Here is a 21,082-nt window from a genome sequence, read left to right as displayed (position 1 = left end):
GGATCTGAAGGAAATTGGCCTTACACCTGAAGATTCCATAGATAAGATAAAATTAAATGATAAAATCAAGAACAAAAACACTCACTTCATACCCACAAGAAAAAAAACTTACAACACAAACATTTTCAACACTAGAAAGGGCACAAAGATCGGAACATATGAAAAGGTACTGGGAGGACCACAAGGCCCAAACAGTCCAATTGAAGAGATTTGGATAATGGACTGACTAAAGTGATCCTTTGCAGTCGTAAAAGATAATAGTAATAATAATAGCAAAAATTAGAAGTACTTGCCTTAAAAACAAATTACAATTCTGTATTAAATTTTCACCGTTAACATCAATAGTGATAGTTTTTATTTAACTAATATTTTATTGTACAGACAAGCATGCCTGGAATGAAACGAGATTGTGGAGGAGCAGCAGCCATTTTAGGAGCCTTTTTTGCTGTTGTTAAACAAGGCTTCACCCAGAATCTACATGCTGTTTTTTGTTTGGCAGAGAATGCTGTTGGTCCAAAATCTACACGCCCAGATGATATTCATACACTTTATTCTGGAAGGTAAATATGGATAATATTAACAATTTATTACAATTTTATTATTTATAACTGTTATTAGTGATGTGATTCATAAAATAAAACAAAATATTTATTTGTCTTTAACTAACATGAATCTACTGCCAGATTTGTTTTACTGTTCAAATTTTCATAGTGTTCCTCTTATCTGTATTGTTTTATGTAGATTTCTTCTGGCTGTAGTCAAATTAAGTGAACCATTTCATACTGATTGATTGACTCAAATTCCAGTTTATATTTTTCTTTGTCAGTATCATATTAGTACATTTATGAGAACTTTATTCATCTTGTGCTGGCTTCCACTTGTTTTTGTTTGCACCTTATTAGATTAGTTATATGTTTTACCTGTGCTGAGATAAGTTAACACTATGTTGGTATAATTTTTGTGTTGTAATATGGTAGAAGAAGTGTAATTTTTATGCCATCTTCTTTTCATTTGTTATAAGTTACCAATTGACAAATTAATTAGATTGCAGATCTTTTAGATATGACAATGCTTATTTAATGACTGATGATTATCTCTTTTTTAATTTTGCATATCCTTAGCACAGAGCCAGCCAAAACCTATTGTAAGAAAGGTATCAAGGATAAGTGAATTAGGTGGAGTGAGAAAGTACAGACTGTGAAATGAGAAAATAACCTCAATTAGAGGAATGCTTCAACCTACCTTTCAGGAAATCTACCTTTCATTCTGTTCACAATTCTTCAGATCAAAGTACTTAAATACGATAAGGAATATTTTATTACTGATGAACAATTTTCTGTTTATCAGTTTAAATACAAGGGCTGTTAAAAAATTGACTTCTGTTTGGCTAAGGAAAAAATATTTATTCTTTACTTCCTTTATTTAGACACTTGAGTTGATTCTATCTGCTATTTATTTTTGAGTGATATTTGAAGTCTCTTCAGCCAATAAATTTCTGGTATTATTGCAGTCTCAAGTTAAAGTAGTGTGACTAAAAAAATTCCCTTTGCTCATAAACCACTGCAGCCATTATTTCCATTTTGATAAAGCCTGGTTGAATTTTTTGATGTGTCCTTTGAATCTGAAATGACAGTCATCACTGCAATTCAATGTTGATATGTTCTTTTTTAAATGAAGGAAGGAAGCATGCAAAAAATGAATTGTGCAACACATCTCACAGTTAGCTGAAGCAACGTGATAGGATACACATTTAGTCAATGAATACTTTACCAGCATTAAATGGAATGAGTGTATAACAGTGTTTCTCAACTTTTCAGTATTTGCAACCCAACTTTCAATCATAATTTTCATCGCGTCCCCCTCTCATACAATAACAATGTATATAATAATGTATTTTGAGTATTTTGACACTAAAATTACACTACGACAAACCTTACAAATCACCAAGAATAAGTAAATTTATTGATATTTGTCAACACATATCTGCTAAGTTGACTACATCAGAATTGATGCCTTTCTATTGCTCTCTCTGTCTTACATCCACCATATTGGACATTCTTGCGGCTTTGTGAGAAGTTCTGACTTGTCTCTTAACATTCTGGAATGTGTGCGCAAACATGAATTAGTGATGGACCTAATTCAATTCCAGCTAGTCTCAGTCGAGTTGATCCTTCTATCACTATCGAATCTATTGTGAATGTGTATGTTGTAATTTGCGTGTTAATTGCAATCCACGGTATTAAATATTCATGACAGTAGACTTTTACAGAATCATGGATAAATTTTTAAGTGGGTGTAAGCGAGCATTAGATAATAGTGAAGCATCAACAAGTGCGCAGACGAGCGTGGTTCTGACAATAAAATCAAGAAAATATTCTCAAGAATACTTAAATTTTGGGTTTACCAGTATTCAAGTATATGAAGAAGAAGGTCCCGGATATTATTTGCTCAAAATGTTTGGCAGCAGACAGCATGAAACCTAATAAATGACATTTGGAAACACTTCATGGTGAGTACGTTAACAAATCCTGAGAATTCTTCAAATTAAAATTAAAATCATATGAAAAGCAAACAATTTTTTAAAAAACTTGTCTGCGAGTGAAAAAACTTTACTTGCCTATTACAAAGTTTTATATAAAATAGCCAATGTAACAAGCTTCACACCATTGGTAAAGAGCTATTTTTGCTAGCTGCAATTGAAATTTTAGATACTATGTTTGGAGATAATTATGCGAAACAGTTGCAGTCCATATCTCTTTTAAATGATACTGTTGCTTTTCGAATTGATGTTATAGCTGAAGATGTACAGATCCACTTTTCAGGAAGTTTTGTGGCAGATTGTTTTCAATTCAGTTTGGTAAAGCAACAGGGAGCAATAAAGATGCATATTTCATTGCCTTTGTTTGATTTTGTGGTTGTATTTCAGCAGTAGAAGAACTGTTTTTCTACAAACCAGTAGAACTCAAAGCAACAGCACTCGCATTATTTGTTTTCTTAAATGATTTTATAAACAAGGCAAACATAGAGTGGAAAAATTGCATTGGAATGTGTACTGATAAAACTCATTCAATGTCTGGAAGATTACAAAGTATATGTGATGTGGTCTATGAAACCATGCCATAAGTAGGAAAAATCATTTTTCTGCTTTCCATTGTTTCTACTAAAACACAAAATTCTGAAAATTTTGACACTAAAATCAACCTTCTATCATAAATGTGGAATTTTTAATTTATTTTTCAAATCAGTTTTTGTGAAATGTTGATATTCAGGAAAATTAATATCAAAGTTTTTAAAGGTTGATATGAAACTCAAAGTTTGAGATGAATATCAAAGTTGAATATTCAACGTTTTTGAGAAGTAAAATTCAATAGCCAAGGAAGAAAAGAATATCTCCATGAGAATATTATATTAAAATTTTCAGAATTTTGTGTAGAATTGTTGTATATTCTAAAAAAAAATAAATAGAATCATTTTAACATTTTTTAATAAAGAAGAATCATAGGAAGTACTGAAGAAATTACACTATTCTCATATCAAGAATTCCAGAATTTTCTAAAAATTCCAATTTCATTGGCAGTTTATTTACTGAACTCAAAGAAACAAATAAAAAATTATTAATAATACAAAGTGCAAGAACAGTTTTGAATAAAGTGAAACAAAATGAATAACAGAACCACACAACTTATAAAAAATTAAATCGGCAAATTATTATTGACCATCCATTAATCCTAACAAGTTTTCAAACTTACGCCTGTAAGTTTGAAAACTTACAGTTAAAACTTACATTCAGTTAAAAAGTAACATCATAATACTGACTAGTAAGAGATTTAATAACATTTTTAAGACCTCAACAAAATATTTTAAAACATACCCAAATCATTCGGCTTTTGATTCAGTCCTAGGGAATCCTAATTTAGGAAGGTATGAGGTCCATCCATGTTGTACTGCACCTCTAGGTGTTTGTACCCAACATCTACTGCACCTTATAATTGTTGACACACCTTTTTTTCCAGTGTATCCATGTTCATATCTTCCATGGAGAATCAGTCTTATAAATTTTATGTTTGACCTTACGATATACAATAAAGAATCAACACCACCTACAATCTTCCAGCAAATGTTTCACTATATTTTCTCCAAGATATACCAAGACACAGTAGTATACACTGATGGATCGAAACAGAACTATGCTGTTGTTGTTCATGATAGAACTTATAAGTTTGGTTTACCTGGTATTACGAGTGTGTTAACTGCTGAACTATCCGCTATAAATAAGGCTCTGAATATTAGTAACCGTAAGTACTGAAATATCCTTATTTTCAGTAACTTGTAGTGCTCTCCAAGCCTTAGAAAATTTTATTCCAGACATCCTATCATCAAAATCTACAGTTGAATCGTTGAGTTGAACCAAGTGAGTTTCTGCTGGATCCCTAGCCACATGGGAATTCTGGGTAATTGCAGATTCCACTGTTAAAGATGCATGTAATCAACCCTCTTTCACTACCTGTTACTATATCCGACTTTATTAACTGTGTAAAACTCACTTCACGCAAAGTGGCAAGATGACTGGATTGTCACAGTAGACAACAAACTTTGTCATATCAGAGATATTGTGTTACCATGGGATTCCTCCCACAGGAAAATTCGCCAGGAAAGTGATCCTCTGTTGATTACGGTTAGGACATACGAGAGCGACTTACAGGTACCTGTTGTCAGCAGAAAATGCACCACTATGCATAAGATGCGACTGCCACTTAACTGTGCACCACATCCTTGTGGATTGCATATGTTATGCGGCCTTACATTGTAAATTTAAATTGCCCAGGAACATTTGTCAAATCTGGGCAATGTCAAGGAGGTTTTAAATCGGGTGTTTCTCCGACAGATCAGTTTAGTACATAAAATTTAATATTGTTTTTAATAATTTTTTAAGTTTGTTTACTTTAGTGTATCTATTATCCGAGAAGGGTAATAGACTCCTCTACACACCTCTCAGACTTTGTTGAATTTGATTTGTTTATTTAAATTTTATAAATTTTTTCTGTTTGTTTTTATTTTTTTGTTTCGTTTTAAAGTTACTTATCTTGTTATCATACTGACTGTGATTGTAGTTGTAAATTTTTTGTGATATTTTATTTTTATTATTAGTTGTAAGTTTCAGTTTTTGTTTTTAATATTGTAGTATTTTAATGTTTTTTTTTTTTTTTGTTTGTTTTAATGTTATTTTAGCTGTGATATTAGTTGTATGTTTTTAGTTTTAGTTAATTGTTTTTCCTTTTATTTTATTTTATTTTTTTTATTCCAAGCGATGTTAACATGTGTTTTTCGCTCTCAAAAAAATAAATTACCAAATTTAGAAAATAGTAAAATTTGTGCAAAATAATTGACCGACAATTGTAATTAATATTTTTTATTTAAAAAAAAAATGTCCTAAGTCTCGTAATTATGGATATATAGAAATATGGAACGTAATAAATATTACAGTATTTTCATTGCAACAAGCTCTGAAGAAACCATACGTCACAATACAGTTTTAACATTAGCAACTGATGGCATGGTTTCTAAAATGCACAGTGTGTATTTCAAAATCTTTTTTCAGTATTTTAAAAGCTGTTGATGACATTTGAATTTAGTCAAAGGTTTAGTTATTGAATTCATTCAACAGATGTCGTTAAAACCTAAAAATCAACTTTTTTGATATTACTTGTTAAATTTTTCTCTGCTGCAAAATTACATGTGCCGACTTATGACATGGTTTCATAGACTGTATCACATTGCATGATCCACAGACAAGGTCTGGCTGCCAAAGAAATTAGTCTTGGTGTTAATATTGTGCTAATGATGGTTGTAACCATAGTAAATTATATAAAAATGAGACCCCTAAAATCAAGAATCTTTTCTGCATTTTGTAAAGACATGGGTGCAGTACAATCAGCGTTAGTATTTTATTGCGAGGCTAGATGGTTATCACGTAGGAAATTTTTACAATTTGATTTGTAAATTAAGAGATGAAATTGCCATTTTTCTAGAAGAGGAAAACCAACCAGAAGCCAAGAAGTTTTGAGATGGTTTATTTGTGATGAAATTGAAGTACTTGGTCGATGTATTCAAGAAATTAAATACCTTGAATCTTCAACAGCAAGGAGCAAATACACATATGTTGGATACAAGTGATAAAGTTAAAGGTTTTTATAGAAAACTGGAGTTCTGAAACAGAAATTTAAAGCAAAAAACCTAAAAATGTTTGCAAATGTGAATGAATGTGTTTAAAACTTGCAAGGCTGAAGAACAATATGTGAATGATGTTTTTGCAACAATTAAAAATCATTTACCCATGCTGGCAAAGAATTTAAAAAAGTATTTTCTTCTTGACGACAACTTGGTAGCAATTTATGAGTGGGTTAGGGATTCATTGCAAAATACTTCTGAAGGGCGATTTCTTATTTGGCAGTTTCTCAACTGCCAAATAAGAAATCTTCATAGACTTCACGGCAAGTGGTGAAAACAAAAGACAATTTAGTAATAATTCACTCTTTGATTTTGGGCTGGGGTGGATGATAGGTTTTCTGCACTGAAAAAACAAAGAGCATTTCGTATATTATTACCATTTATAACATCCTACCTTTGCAAAACCGGATTTTCTGTGGTGGCTGCTTTGAAGACAAAATATAGATCTCTGCTAAATAGAGAAAAAGAACTCAGAGTGTCTATCTTTAACATTAAACATTCCTTCAAAAAACTTTGCTCTGCAAGACATGCCCAACAGAGTCACTGATAATTATTAAACTTGCTGTTAATTTAGTATTGATAAATTAATGGTTAAATAGATTGTGTAGTAGTGATACAATCCTGTTTATCAGTGTATTATATCAGTATAAATCTGTATTGTATTATTTATTATGTCAGAATGTATTTTGTTTTGCTTTCCTCTCAGTAAATTAATACATTTTTTAGTAATATTTTCTTTTCGATATGCTCATGTCCCCTAGGGGGGGGGGGGGGCACAGGTTGAGAAGCACTGGTGTATAGTGATTTATAGATTTCTGGTGGTAGCTATTGCATATGTGCTCTGTTCCTACAGCAACTGTTTGGGTTTTTATTTGCTTGATGATACTGCCACATAAGCTTGAAGCTTGTGCATGTGATATGGAAATGTATGTATGAAAAATGCCACTCCTGACTGGGATTCAAATCCAGGACTTTCAGATGAAAGGCCAAGATACTACCACTCATGCCATGGAGAAGCTGGCTTTTTTTAGTTTTGTTTTCAAAAGTCAATTTTGTCTGCTACATATATGCTAGCTAAAAATTGCATTCCTTCCAGATACTAAAGTGCCATTGCAATTAGTCTCAGACTTCCTTATTTGAATGAATAATTTTGATGAGTTTTGTCCACTGCATTTGATGTTTATTTTAAAAGATGGTCAATTTACGAAAAATAGTTTTTTTATCTGATATAATTGAAAAGTCACTTCTGAAAACAATGTAACTATTCTCAAGAAAAACTAGATCCCATGTCAAGCTTACTATGGGTAGTGAGATGTGAAGGGGTTCCTTCTCTTTGCTGAGCTGAATATACTATTGTGTATTAGTAAAATAAGTTCCTGAAATAAAGAAAAACTGGATTATATTATAAAAAGTAACAATGTAATGTGCATACTGCCTTCTGTAGTGGAATAGTGGGTTAACATTGTTTCACAGCAGCAGGGGAAAATTTATAAATATAGTTCAGTATTTAATTTAACTTTTCAAATATTTCGATTGTTTTAATATATTTTGTTATATGTGTTTTGAAGTTAATTATAATAAATTATGCTATTTATTTTGTTTTATTTCAGAACTGTTGAAATAAATAATACTGATGCAGAAGGTAGATTAGTTCTAAGTGATGGCGTTGCATATGCTAACAAAGACTTAAAAGCTAACATTATACTTGATATGGCTACTCTTACTGGAGCTCAGGTTAATATTACATTTCTTAAAAGATTTGATATTATTTCTCTGTTTTTATTTAACTTGTTTTTATTTAACCCTAATATGCAAGTTTTCTTAAAAAAAAAAGTTATTTACTTTCTGTATTTTTATTATTGGTTAAATTGTGTACATCATTAAATGTTTTTTTGTTTAATTTGATTTTTAGGCTATTGCTACTGGCAAATATCATGGAGCTATATTAACAAATAGTCAAGAATGGGAAGACTGTTGTATGAAGGCTGGTCTTCTTTCTGGTGATCTCCTTTTCCCGATACCATACACTCCGGAACTACATTTTTCAGAATATGCATCTGCAGTTGCTGATATGAAAAATTCTGTTGCTGTGAGTTAAATAGTTACACAGTCTAATTTCATTAATTTAATTTAATTTTTATTATATTTGCTCTCATCTTATATTTGAACTTTAAAATTGATTGGTATTGTCCAAATAAAAATATATATTTTCTTCAAGTGTCTGTCTGTACACTAGATATTGGGAATTGTCATGATGATCTTAATTTTAGATGCTGCTGTCCAAAACAAGATACTTGAACATCCAGTCACTCAATTTGTGCTCGCTTAATGTTAATCATTCTCATATGAAGAGAAAAAAATACACATGGAAGTTGTGTGAATGTCATACTTCATTACATTAAGGAAAGGATTCACTGAGAGAGGAGAGAGAGAGAGTGAGAGAGAGAGAGAATGAAAAATGAAATTTATTTTTGCTAAAATGAATATGCTCACTGCTGTTGTCAATTTTGGTAGTTTTTTACATGAGTTTTTTTGGAATAAGGTAGAGATCCTTTATCAGTTTTTTGTAATAGAGTAAAGAAGTAGACAGGAGGATGTCATAGACTAGTATTAAAAATTGTTAATAATTAAAGTAGGTAGGTTTGCTAGTGAATTTACTCTTTTTGAAATTATTTTTGTTCCTTGCTGTGTTTTTTTATTATTTTAAAATTCAAAATTCAAAGGCATACTATTAAACAGTTGTATAATTCTTATAAAATTTTCTAGATCCTAACTGTTCACTTTAAAAATCCCCAATTTATTTTGTTGAATAAGTGTTTTATAAAAAAAAGTACCAGTGGGGCTCTGGATGAACGATTTATACTTTATTTGTAAACTTACTGTTAGTATTGGTTGTAGATACTTCAATAGGAAGCCTGATTATTTTTTTTTTTTGATAATTTACATTTATGGAAAAGCATGCAGAATTTTATATGTAAGCTAATCTGTACAAAAAGGTTTCTGGAAGGTTGAGCACAAACTGTTTGGAATCAATTTCCAGCTGTAGTTATATCATGTTCTTTGTCTTGCGTTGTGGATCTTTCACAGATAGATTTATAGTTTCTTTCCGGACACTATTTTCTTATCTTATGTGTGTTTTCTTATCTTACCTTATTATATGTGTTCTTTATTTTTGGGCATTCTAGAACTGTCAAGTTTATGCTGAGGAAGGCAGGTACTAAAGAACTAGTGTTTCCTTGATTTGATCCGATAAAGGGTGTTGTCTATAGACCTAAGAGAGATTCTGGTTCTTGTCCTACAGCTCCAAACTGCCCAATTAATTGAATGAAACCAGGTTTTGTAATTTCTCCTAAGATAAATTTTATTGGTTATTTCAGGAACCAAAAGTTCTTCTAAGAGTAAACTTCTTTCTTTTGGCTGTGAGAATTGGCTTGGGGATGTTAGTGAAATCAATTGATTTAACGGTTAATGTCATATAAGAGAGGTGTTTTGACTTGCTCTTTGTGTGGTTGGTTTAAATCTCTTCAATGAAGTTAAGGTTCCCATTATTGTTAGTTTTTTTTAGTTTAGTTTCTCTCTAAAACATGAGGTAGCATTAATATATAAATATAGAATAGATGTATAGTTGCATTACTATAAGTAGTATAGAATCAAGTAACTTAATTATAAATTGTAGAATCATAATTAATTATGAACTCGTTTGATTACTGGTGATAAACTGATAATTTGCTTACTTCGAGTTTTTTATTCTTTCTTTCATTGTTGTAAATTAAGTATCATTATCATTACTATTATTGTTTCTGTTGAGGGGAGCAAAATTAATGAAGTGTAGTGTTAACATTTATTAAAGCTGTTGAATTTATATCATAAATTTAGTATTTGTATTGTTGTTTATGTGCACGTGCTCTACTTTTATTTTATTTAAGACTTTCTTTTTTTTGACATTTTTCTATATGATGGCTTCTTTATTTCAATTTGTTTCTACAAAATAAAATAATTCTTTCAGTTTCTGTGTCGCTTTATTTTTAATTGAAAATAACTTTTCTGGTTGTTTCCACAGAAAAATTAATTACGACAAAGTTAGAGATTTCAACCTTACTTTTGTTTTGTAGGATCGCAACAATGCTCAAAGCTCTTGTGCTGGACTATTTATAGCTGCTCATCTTGGCTTTGAATATCCCGGTGCATGGATACATGTAGATATGGCAACACCTGTTCACTGTGTAAGCATCAGAATATTTGTAAATCAGATAAGATTTTTATTTTCTGAAGATGTAAATAATTTCCTAACAATTATTTAGTAGTAAGGTTTTAATAATTAAAGTTGTTATGTAACTGTTTTATTGCATATTTTTTACTTGTATTTTTTATGTTAAATTCTTCACTGTTCATAAATTATTTTATTTCATTTACAATGTAAATTTTTATATTTAATAACTATGCATTTACTTATTTAATTATATTATGTTTTGTTTATGTAGAATATTTTAAATATTGAAATTGAAAACTGATACTGTGATTTATTTAAACTAAACTACTACAAGACCATATAATATAATCACTTAATAGAATGGAATGGTATTAGCTGTCTTAACTCACTAAAAATAGCTGCCGTAATGAAAAGATTAATTATCAGTGTAACTTATAATATGGCAGTGATTAATTGTAGCATAATCTGGGTGTGATTTATGTGCAGGGTTGACATATAAATAGTTGTGGCTAAGCAGCAAACATTATACTCACTCTTCATTTCAATTTGTCCATGAAGAAGAACTGGTGGATAATTAGTGTCAAATTTCATATCGAGTAATAGATTGTTGAAATTTGTAAAATTAAAACTATATATTAGTTAAGCTGTATCACCACAATAAGATTGTAGGAAGTTATATTGAATAACAAATAGATTATTATTTTTAATGATTCAAATAATGATCATCTGAGGGGCACTAAAGTGTAAAACAGTATAGTATCAGGGTTTTTCATTAATTAAAGAAAAAATGTCAAAAGCAAAATAAACTATTTAACAGAATAAACTAAAACTTTCTGACATTCAATTTGGCACCTCTTACATAGAAAATATAATTTTCATTATAATTTTTTTTTTAAATTTAAAATGTCAGCTCTGCTTGAAATGTATACCATGGAAGAATAGTGTGCTGTGATAAGATTTTTATTTTTTGAAGATGTAAAACCAGCCAAAATTTACTTGCAGATGTTAAAAACAATATGATAAAGTGTATTAACTGCAAATTTTTGTAAGTGGATTGAATAGTTTAAAATCAAGTCGAACAAATATCACACACCTTCATTGCAGCGGAATATCAGTTGAAGTTTTGACTGACACTGCAAAATTGCATTAATGGTCTTATTTGCATGCACAGAAGAATAAGAATTTGGGAAATCAGTGAAATTTGTAGTGCAAGTATGGGTAGTGTCCCTTTGTTATCCATAAGTTGAGTTATCACAAAATGTGTTCAAGGTTGGTTCTGAAACAGTTACTCAGAATCAAAAAAAAACTTGGAATCACATTTGTTCGGAACTTAAACAACCTTTTTTAGTGGAACTTTATGTTTTTAGATTGCATAATATCTTGAAGTTAAAGCTTAATTTATCATTTTTAGTACTAATCTTGCAGGTGAGGAAGTGATTGATAGATTATACAAACTGGCATAAAATATTTACAAAAAAGGGGAAGTTCCATCAGACTTCAAAAAGAGTTTTATAGTAATGATACCAAAGAAAGCAGGAGCAGATAAATATGAAGAATACAGAACAATTAGCTTAACTAGTCATGTATCAAAAATCTTAACTAGAATTCTGTACAGAAGAATTGAGAGGAGAGTGGAAGAAGTGTTAGAAGACCAATTTGGTTTCAGGAAAAGTATGAGGACAAGGTAAGCAATTTTAGCGCTCAGATTAATAGTAGAAGGAAGATTAAAAAAAACAAACCAACATAATTGGCATTTATAAATCTAGAAAAGACATTCGATAACATAGACTGGAATAAAATGTTCAGCATTTAAAAAAAATTATGGTTCAAATACAGTGATAGAAGAACAATTGCTAACAGTTACAGGAACCAAACAGCAACAGTAATAATTGAAGAATTTAAGAAAGAAGCTGTAATAAGAAAGGGAGTCTGACAAGGATGTTCCCTATCCCCATTACTTTTTAATCTTTACATAGAACTAGCAGTTAATGATGTTAAAGAACAATTTAGACCCAGAATAACAGTACAAGATGAAAAGATAAGATGCTTCGATTTGTTGATGATATAGTAATTCTAGCTGAAAGTAAAAAGGATTTAGAAGGAACAATGAACAGCATGGATGAATGAACTACCACATGAAAATAAACAAGAACAAAACGAAAGTAATGAAATCTAGTAGAAATACTGAAGATGGATCACTGAATGTAAAAATAGGAAGAGAAAAGAGTAGAAGAATTTTGTTATTTGGGGAGTAGAATTACCAAAGATGGACGAAGCAGGACTGATATAAAATGCTGAATAGCACAGGCGAAACGAGCCTTCAGTCAAAAATATAATTTGTTTACATCAAAAATTAATTTAAACGTCAGGAAAAGATTTTTGAAAGTATATGTTTGGAGTGTAGCTTTATATGGAAGTGAAACTTGGATGATTAGAGTACCTGTGAAGAAAAGATTAGAAGCTTTTGAAATATGGTGCTACAGGAGAATGTTAAAAATCAGATAGGTGGATAAAGTAACAATTGAAGATTTGTTGTGGCAGATTAATGAAGAAAGAAGTATTTGAAAAATATAATTAAAAGAAGAGACAGAGTTATAGGCCACATTTTAAGGCATCCTGGAATAGTAGCTTTAATATTGGAGGGACAGGTAGAAGGAAAAAATTGTGCAGGCACGCAAGGTTGGAATATGTAAAACAAATAGTTAAAGATGTAGGATGTAGGGGGTATACTGAAATGAAACAACTAGCATTAGATAAGGAATCTTGGAGAGCTGCATCAAACCAGTCAAACGACTGAAGACAAAAAAAAAGTACTAATCTAAATGACAGAATGGAATGGAGCTAGGAAAAGATTTAAAAACTAAGCATCAACCTGCCGGTAAAGAGATGCTAACAATATTTTGGGAATATAAAGGCTCAATTTATTTTGATTATTTGGATGAATAACATACAGTGAGTACTATTGTGACATGCAAAAAAGTAAAGTGAAACCTAACCTAACCTGAAATAAGGAGGAAATGTCCTGTTCTCAGTCAAAAAGCTGTCTCCACTCTGCCAAAAAAAGGTTGGAAGGTATTGCCATATCCACTTTATAATCATGATCTTGCCGCATCAGTTTTTTATTTGGTCATCTGTAAAAAGTTTACGTGGGACCAAGTTTGGCAATAATGAGCAGGTCAGATTTCAGTATAAGATTGGCTCAGCACTTGGTGAACAGTTCTTTACTACTGAAATAAGTAAGCTCATAGAAAGATGAGACAAATGCCTTAATGTAGCCAGGGATTATGTTGAAAAGTAGTATGTTTCATTGTCGTTTGAATAAATAATATTTTTTCTTTAATTGAGATTGTCCTTAATAATTTGTGCTTAATTGAAAATCATTGCCAATAGTTTTCTTCTCAAAAAAAATCAATTTTTGTTTTAAAAGGTTTTCTTTAAAACTAATTTTTCTTTTAATCATTAAGGTGAAAAACTTTTAACAAAGAACTAACATGGAAGTACTTTAACCCATACGGCTTCAAGCCTATGTAAGTACTAGTTAAAGGCCTCAAACACATTTTTCAGAAAAAGTAGATGTTTGGTAGATATGCCACAGAAATAACAATATACAGGATAAAATTATGAAAAAAATTGTAATTACTCAGTAAACTATGTAGATTGTGGTGCTGCAATCCAAAATGTTGTTAAACCCTTGGTTAATTATTTAAAAAATAAAATTCAACTTTTTTTCATTTAAAAAAAAAAAAAAATACTGAATTTGTTCTTTATATGAAAAAAAATCCTTGCATTTATATCCAATCTATCATTGTTTCTAAAAACTAAACTTATTTGTGAACAAAATTTAAAAAAATTCACTTAAAAATTCATATTATTTACAGAGTTATTGAAATTTTTGTGTTACCATTCTTTTTTAACATTTATTCTTTGAAATTTCAAAATTCTTCTAAAATGGTGTGCTGAAAACATTCTACCAAACCAAGGGGTTGCCTGTGATGATCCTGTACTCCAGTAACTAATTTTAATTAGAGTTACTTCAGTAACTCTAATCTTTCTAATTATCCCCATATTCAGTATGCAAGCTATAAAACCTTTCATTTCAGAAATGGTAATATTTTTCCATTTTCGGTGTGGTTCAGACAGCCTATCTCTATTTGCATTTAAATATTGATCGGCTGATCTATTGGTTTCTTTCACCATCAGTTCAAATAAATTAAGTGTGAAATGAAAACAACCTACACTATTGATATCTACAAATTGTAAGCTTTAAGAAAAGAGACTATATGAGCGATCTAGCAGTAACATAAAGAAATATATGAACATAAAAACTACATATCGATATATTGTACAGGTGAGACTTTTAGCACAAGCACTAATGTACAATATATCGTTACCTTTAGGCTCTAAGGGTTAAAACAGAAAATTAAATAAATTTCATTTCTGTGGGACTCTTCATTTTAAAAGTGCAGAGATTGGTACTGCTGGATCAGAAGCCCTATTATTTTAATGTAACAAGTGGTAAAGCATCCATTCTCCCCTAAATTTCCCTTCTATGTGGCGGGTGTATTTTTTGTCGATACTCCTCATCTGCATTTTATGTCATTCTGAGTAATTCTAAACATTAAATTCTGATGTTAAAGGGATTAAATATTTTATTAGTACTGAGCATTGCACCATTTGTTTGGCTTATGAATATAATCTGTACAGATGGATTATAATCCAAAGACGTCATAAATATATATTGTGAAAAATTCACAATACTTCTATCAGTATCTTACAGATAGGATTGAAATTGGAGAAAGCTTAAAAAATATGGATGTCCTGTAACACACCAGTTGAAATGCGAATACTGGATATTGTGGATCTTAGAGCATGAAAAATACTTGCATTAAAAACAATTCTGTATATAAAAAATATAACACCCTTCTCATTGTTAAATCATGCAACAAAAATCACAAAATATCATTTGTATAAACATGCAATAGCAAACAATATTTTAACCTTTTTTTTCTTCATAAACGGCAGTGGCAGTAATTTTCCAAAATTAGGGTTGTAAGAAGTCCTAAAGGAATACCTGTATTATTGGTTGATATTCTGCAAAGAGTATTGAGAGATTATCAGATGCAATTCTTTCTTGTTTTGGGAAAATTGAATGCATTTGGTATTAAGCAATGCAACACCTTTGACCAATTGGAAAAGTCAAAGAATGATATGAAAATATGCTGATAAAATGGTACAACCAAATGTACTTAGGTATCCAGTACTAGACTGCTGGTAAATTTAAAAATGTAATTATTGTTCTAATAATTTACTTGTTCTTTTTAAAAATAATATTGTATATGAAATGAAATAAATTATTTTGTTTTATTTTTTTAAGGGTGAACGAGCTACAGGTTATGGAGTAGCATTGTTGGCAACACTCTTTGGATATTATTCATCAGATAGACTTCTTCAAACACTTGGGAAATCAGTCTTTAGTGATTGTGCAAATGGAGATGATGGAAATGTTTGTAAGAAAATACGTCGTAAATAGTAATGGATAATAGCATAAATCAGTAATTAATAATTGACTACGATTAATTATTACTAACATTTTTTTAAAAATTTTATTTGATTATTTTGTATATTATTATAATTTTTATTATTGTTCAGTGCATAAATTATTTATTACCACATATAAGTTCAATGAATGTACAATTTGTTTGTATATAATATACATATTTCCTATTTCTTGAGATTCTTGTTTACTTTATTATAGCAGTCAGTATATGTACCTGTGTGTATTTAGGTTGTAACAATCTACAGCATAAACAGCTGCTGGACTGATTAGAATAAACAAAAACTATGCAATTGTTTGATTACCAAAAATGTTGTGGTTAGTTAGTTCAATTTAGTATTTAATTTCCGTAAAATAAGATGTAATTATAATTCTTCTGAAGTTGGGTTTTTGTTATTGTTACCAATTTGCTTTGTTAATAGAATTATTTGGTATTAAAATATTTTGTTATTTTATAAAATTCACGATAGGTGAAAACTTTTATTAAGTATTTTGCTATTAATTTCTTAATCGGTAACTTTTCTACTGTAAAGATATCTGTAGTATTTTATATTAGTTTAATTTTTTAGAAGTTAAATTAAACCTTAGTATTGTTATTTTAAACTGAAAAATAATGTACCAGAAATAAAATGTGATTTGAAAACATAAAAGGATTCTTTCGCGTGTTTTGATATAACTACTTTAAAAATAACTTCAAGGAATTAATAAACAACTCCTACCTTAGAAAATAATACTTCATTTCTTTCGGATGTCTTCGCTTCGTTTTCTATCTTTATGGATACAGCCCTTTCCTGCCCCCAAAAATTTTCATTTTTCTAATTCTATGATGTTTGTCTCTCTTGAACAATACCCATTTTGCTTACATGAAGTATCAGCAATACTGTTAGTCTTATAGAATTCGAATCTTTCTTTATGTCTCAGGGTCTTATCAATAGTTCTACAAATACAGTGTTGTCAGAAAGTGTATGGACAGACCTAAAAAAACATGAAAACATGATACTTTTGGAAGAAAGTAGTTTTAATGATACAAAATAAGAAAATTATGTAATCTACATATAGTAAATGGTTCAATACTTAATAGAGCCTCCCTTAGCCTTATAACAATCCTTCATCCTCTTTGGAATAGAGTCAGTAAGCTTCAGACACTCATCTTTGGTAATCTTCTGCAAGTCTGCGCCAGCATAAACTTCATCATCTCCGTCTTTTATTTTGCTAGATGTTGAATCATCATGTTCCATATATTTCTGTTAGGGTTTAGGTCTGGACTCCTTGCTGGCCATCGAAGAACCTCAACATCTTGCTTAGAAAACCAATCCTTGGTGTAGTGAGAAATGTGACATGGAACGTTGTCTTACTGGAGATAAAAGTTTCACCAAGAAATTTTTTTATGATGATAGCATGACTTCCTCCATTGCTTGGGACTATTATACTCTATTCATAGTCCCTTCAACATTTCCCTTTCCCGTACCCTCAGATGTGATGGAACCCCACTGGCCTAAACTGCTGGATGACACAAGCAAGTAAACATTTTTCAGTCTGTATGTCGGACCCTGATTCTGTGTCTAAGAAATAGTTCAAATCTTGACTTTCATTTGAGAAGACAACCCACCTCCAAGCCTCCTTTAACCAGCCAAGTCAAGCCTTACGCCAAATTTTGGGTTGGTTTTTAGTCAGTTTATTTAGCAGGAGTTTGTAGAGTGCATAAAGAGTTCATACCTATTTCTTAAGTGTTAAAGACACAGTAAATACACAGTATTGAGGTCTTTGGCATCTTCCTTCATAAAATACAACAAATCACTACAGCTTGCATTTCTGTTTTTACTACTCAGAATTAAAAGCTTTCGATCCTGATGAGGTGAGCTTTTGTGCAGTCTGCTACTTTGCAGAGCTTCAATTATACTGCTGGCTTCCTTAAATTTTCTCAACACACATTTTACACAAATTAATTTCAGATGCTATTGATCGGTATCAGTTACTGCACTTCTGCATACCAATAATTCGTCGCTTGGTATATTCAGAAACAGATGATTATCCCATTTCCGCAGAATTTACTTTTGTAAAAAAATAAAAAGTGTAGCAAGGTTATAAACAACAGTCCGACACAACAACAAGGTCACAAGAGAATGTGCGTGCAGCCAATCTGTCACAGACAAGACCCAGAGAAAACAGCTATGCAGTCAGAACAGGTCTAAGTGTTGCCAGTCGAGAGTTATCGCAGATTGAAAATGCCCAATTTTGCCATTGAATCTCCCAAAAAATAAATTTGAGAGGCAACTAAATGAGTTGGAAATTTTTCCCCAGATTGTATTATTATTATTATATGATCGTTAATGTTAACCTGAAAAATAGGGTTTTTTAGTCATGGCCTGTTTTAAAAATGGAAAAAACATTCTATCTCCAAAAGTATTAGGGTTAGAGTAGTGAAAATTTTACTGAAAACCTGTAATTAGATACCTAATAACATCATGTAGAAGAAATATTGACTAAAATGAAACTGCATTTCACTCAAATTTAAACTAACTAGTTTAGGGACAAAAAAAGATTCAATGAAATGTCAACCTGTTCCTAAACTTTTTGGCGACACTGTACGTTTAAAACTTTTAAATTTATTTGTCACATCATTGTCAGTGATAAATGATACTTTAAATCATAATTATTTAAAATTAGACACCTACTGTAAGATTGTTACATTCAACTCTGTTTTTGATCTCGTTGGTTAGTTCCCACAAAAAACCATTACAAGGCCATTTGGCCAGTATTTTTCAGCTATTTATCATCCATAACATAGTTTTTTTTTATTAGAAGTATAGCTTTCTTGTAACATATTTTTTCCTCTTGTTTGATGACAACATTGCATAAGAAATAACAAATTTAGTTTTATCTCCGTACTTAGCTATATCACTGTAATCTCCAGAATCATAAATCTGCCTCCATCTTTAGATATCATCTGAATTGATAGTAAGTAGGATTGAAGCTCTGTGTAATCCTCTTTTTTGTTTTAACTTCTGTTATCTGTCCACACATGTCAATAACAAAATTTAAATTATTATTTTTAAATTAAATAGGAAGCTTCTCCTGATTAATATGCTCTTTCTTTTACTTCACTCTACAATTTTTCTTTACTAATATTTTGAATTACAAGTTTTTAAAACAAATGGATTAGGAAACTATCTTTGATTAACGTATTCAATTTTTGTTGCATTTCTTTAATTATGCTCTTTTAAATCAAAGATTATTCCATTATTTTAATGATTCTATTTCTTAGTTTATTGTTTTAATTTTATGGTTTTAATTTAAGTAAAAATAATTATGTATTTTAAATATACTTAATTTTTTTTTAGTAGACCTTATTGCTGTAATCATAACTGATAAAAAAGTGTTAAGAGAAATTATAAAAATTTTAAAGTTGTGCACTGAACATATGATAGTTTTATCAAATATTTTTGTTTATTAACAAAGGATTTTTATTGTTGATGTAGTATTACTATTATGTCTTAATTTGTTCTTGCTCTGAGTGTGCAAAAATATATATAAATAATGGCATATGTTAATTTTTGCTAATTTTTTTATGTGTCTTGATAACAAATATTGTGTTCATTTCAAATTATTAATTTTGTATATTAATTATTATTGCCCTTACTTTAATTAGTTTAATTTGAATTAAAGGAAGTTATTTTAATTTTATGTGTTTTATTTTGATAACATTTACTCTGACTAGTTAAAATATCTTTAAGCAACTATTCAACAGCTAATAATGTTTAGGTATAAATTAAACATTTTTGTCTATTCTAGTCACAGAATATATGAATTTGTAGTTATATGTGCCTATGACTTGTACAATCTCTAAAGTCTGGCCATTCATTAATTTACTACATCCAATAGTCCAGTCTACTTCTGTGGTACTTGATCCACCATATTAGAACATATTATGATGCTTACATGATCTTCACATTTATTTTTATACCTTGGAAAAGGATTGTCCTTTGAGAGTAACATTAAATCATGAAAATCTTTACTCCCAAAAATCAGAATGGTTGTTAAGGTCATGAATTTAACCAAGATAATAAAAACTGAGAAGAAGATATGGATTTTGATGACTATTTCCTCAACCTGCTTTTGGATTATTATTTAAAAGTTTCATTGCACTGATAAGACCCAGTTACATCAGCTTTTAGTAAAGAAATGTGGTCATGACTTGCAGAAGAAGAAGAAAAATACATAATTTTTATTGATCATAGGTGTTTGTTAGTATATTTATGTTTATAGAGATTATAGAAATAAAATGTAACTTATAAAAATGCTATTGTGGAAGATGCATTGAAGAAGTATATTGTGTGTGCTGTGTAAAGGTGTCAGCTTTACCTTTTTATTTAAATTACTTGAAAAATCTGGCATAAAATTAATTTTTTACGAGGGTTATTTTTTTTTCAAGTTCCGATTGATCACAAAATTAAAACCGCAGTGAAAATAAAAAATTTTTTATTTGTAACAAGTACTTACATAGTTACGCTATTTCTCTACATAGTCGCCACTCCGATTTAGACATTTGTCGTAGCGTGGTACCAACTTTCCAATACCCTCATCGTAGAACGGAGCCGCCTGTATTTTCAGCCATTTTCTACGCTGGTCTGCAGCTCGATGTCTGTGCCAAAATGTTGTCCTCCTAGCCAGTGTTTCATGTGAGCAAAGAAGTGAAATCGGATGGAGCCAAGTCCGGGCTGTATGGTGGGTGATCAAACACTTCCCAACGAAAACGCTGCAGGAGCTTCTTTGTTACAACTGCAGTGTGCGGCCGAGCATTGTCATGGAGAAAGACAATGCCTGATGACAACATTCCTCTCCGCTTATTCTGAATTACCCTTTGCAGACGTTGAAGAGCTACGCAGTATCAGGCTGCAGTGATGGTCGTGCCACGTTCCATGAATTCCACCAAGAGAACTCCATTCCGGTCCCAGAACACAGCAGCCATACACTTTCTGTTAGAGAAGGTTCGCTTGAACTTCTTTGGTTTACTGGGAGAATGAGAATGCATCCACTGTTTGGATTGTTCTTTTGTTTCTTCAGTTTCGAAATGGACCTATGTCTCGTCT

General features: G+C 30.6%; 1 protein-coding gene across 4 annotated transcripts in view; it reads left to right on the top strand.

Annotated features, from left to right (window-relative positions):
• Nucleotides 1–19,671, top strand: part of grsm (probable aminopeptidase NPEPL1 granny smith protein) — a 63,486-nt gene extending 43,815 nt beyond the window's left edge. For all 4 annotated transcript variants that reach the window (XM_075375762.1, XM_075375765.1, XM_075375763.1 and 1 more), the window contains 5 exons: nt 382–560; nt 7,839–7,962; nt 8,141–8,317; nt 10,341–10,451; nt 15,813–19,671. In XM_075375762.1, the coding sequence (XP_075231877.1) occupies nt 382–560; nt 7,839–7,962; nt 8,141–8,317; nt 10,341–10,451; nt 15,813–15,968 (747 nt within the window). In that variant the 3' untranslated portion in view covers nt 15,969–19,671. The remainder of the gene's footprint in view (nt 1–381; nt 561–7,838; nt 7,963–8,140; nt 8,318–10,340; nt 10,452–15,812) is intronic.
• The last annotated feature ends 1,411 nt before the right edge of the window (nt 19,672–21,082 follow it).

The sequence above is a fragment of the Lycorma delicatula genome, chromosome 9, assembly GCF_047948215.1.
Source record: "Lycorma delicatula isolate Av1 chromosome 9, ASM4794821v1, whole genome shotgun sequence".
Lineage (NCBI taxonomy): Eukaryota > Metazoa > Arthropoda > Insecta > Hemiptera > Fulgoridae > Lycorma > Lycorma delicatula.
Note: the sequence above shows the minus strand (reverse complement) of the source record. Positions and strands in the feature narration are given on the sequence as shown.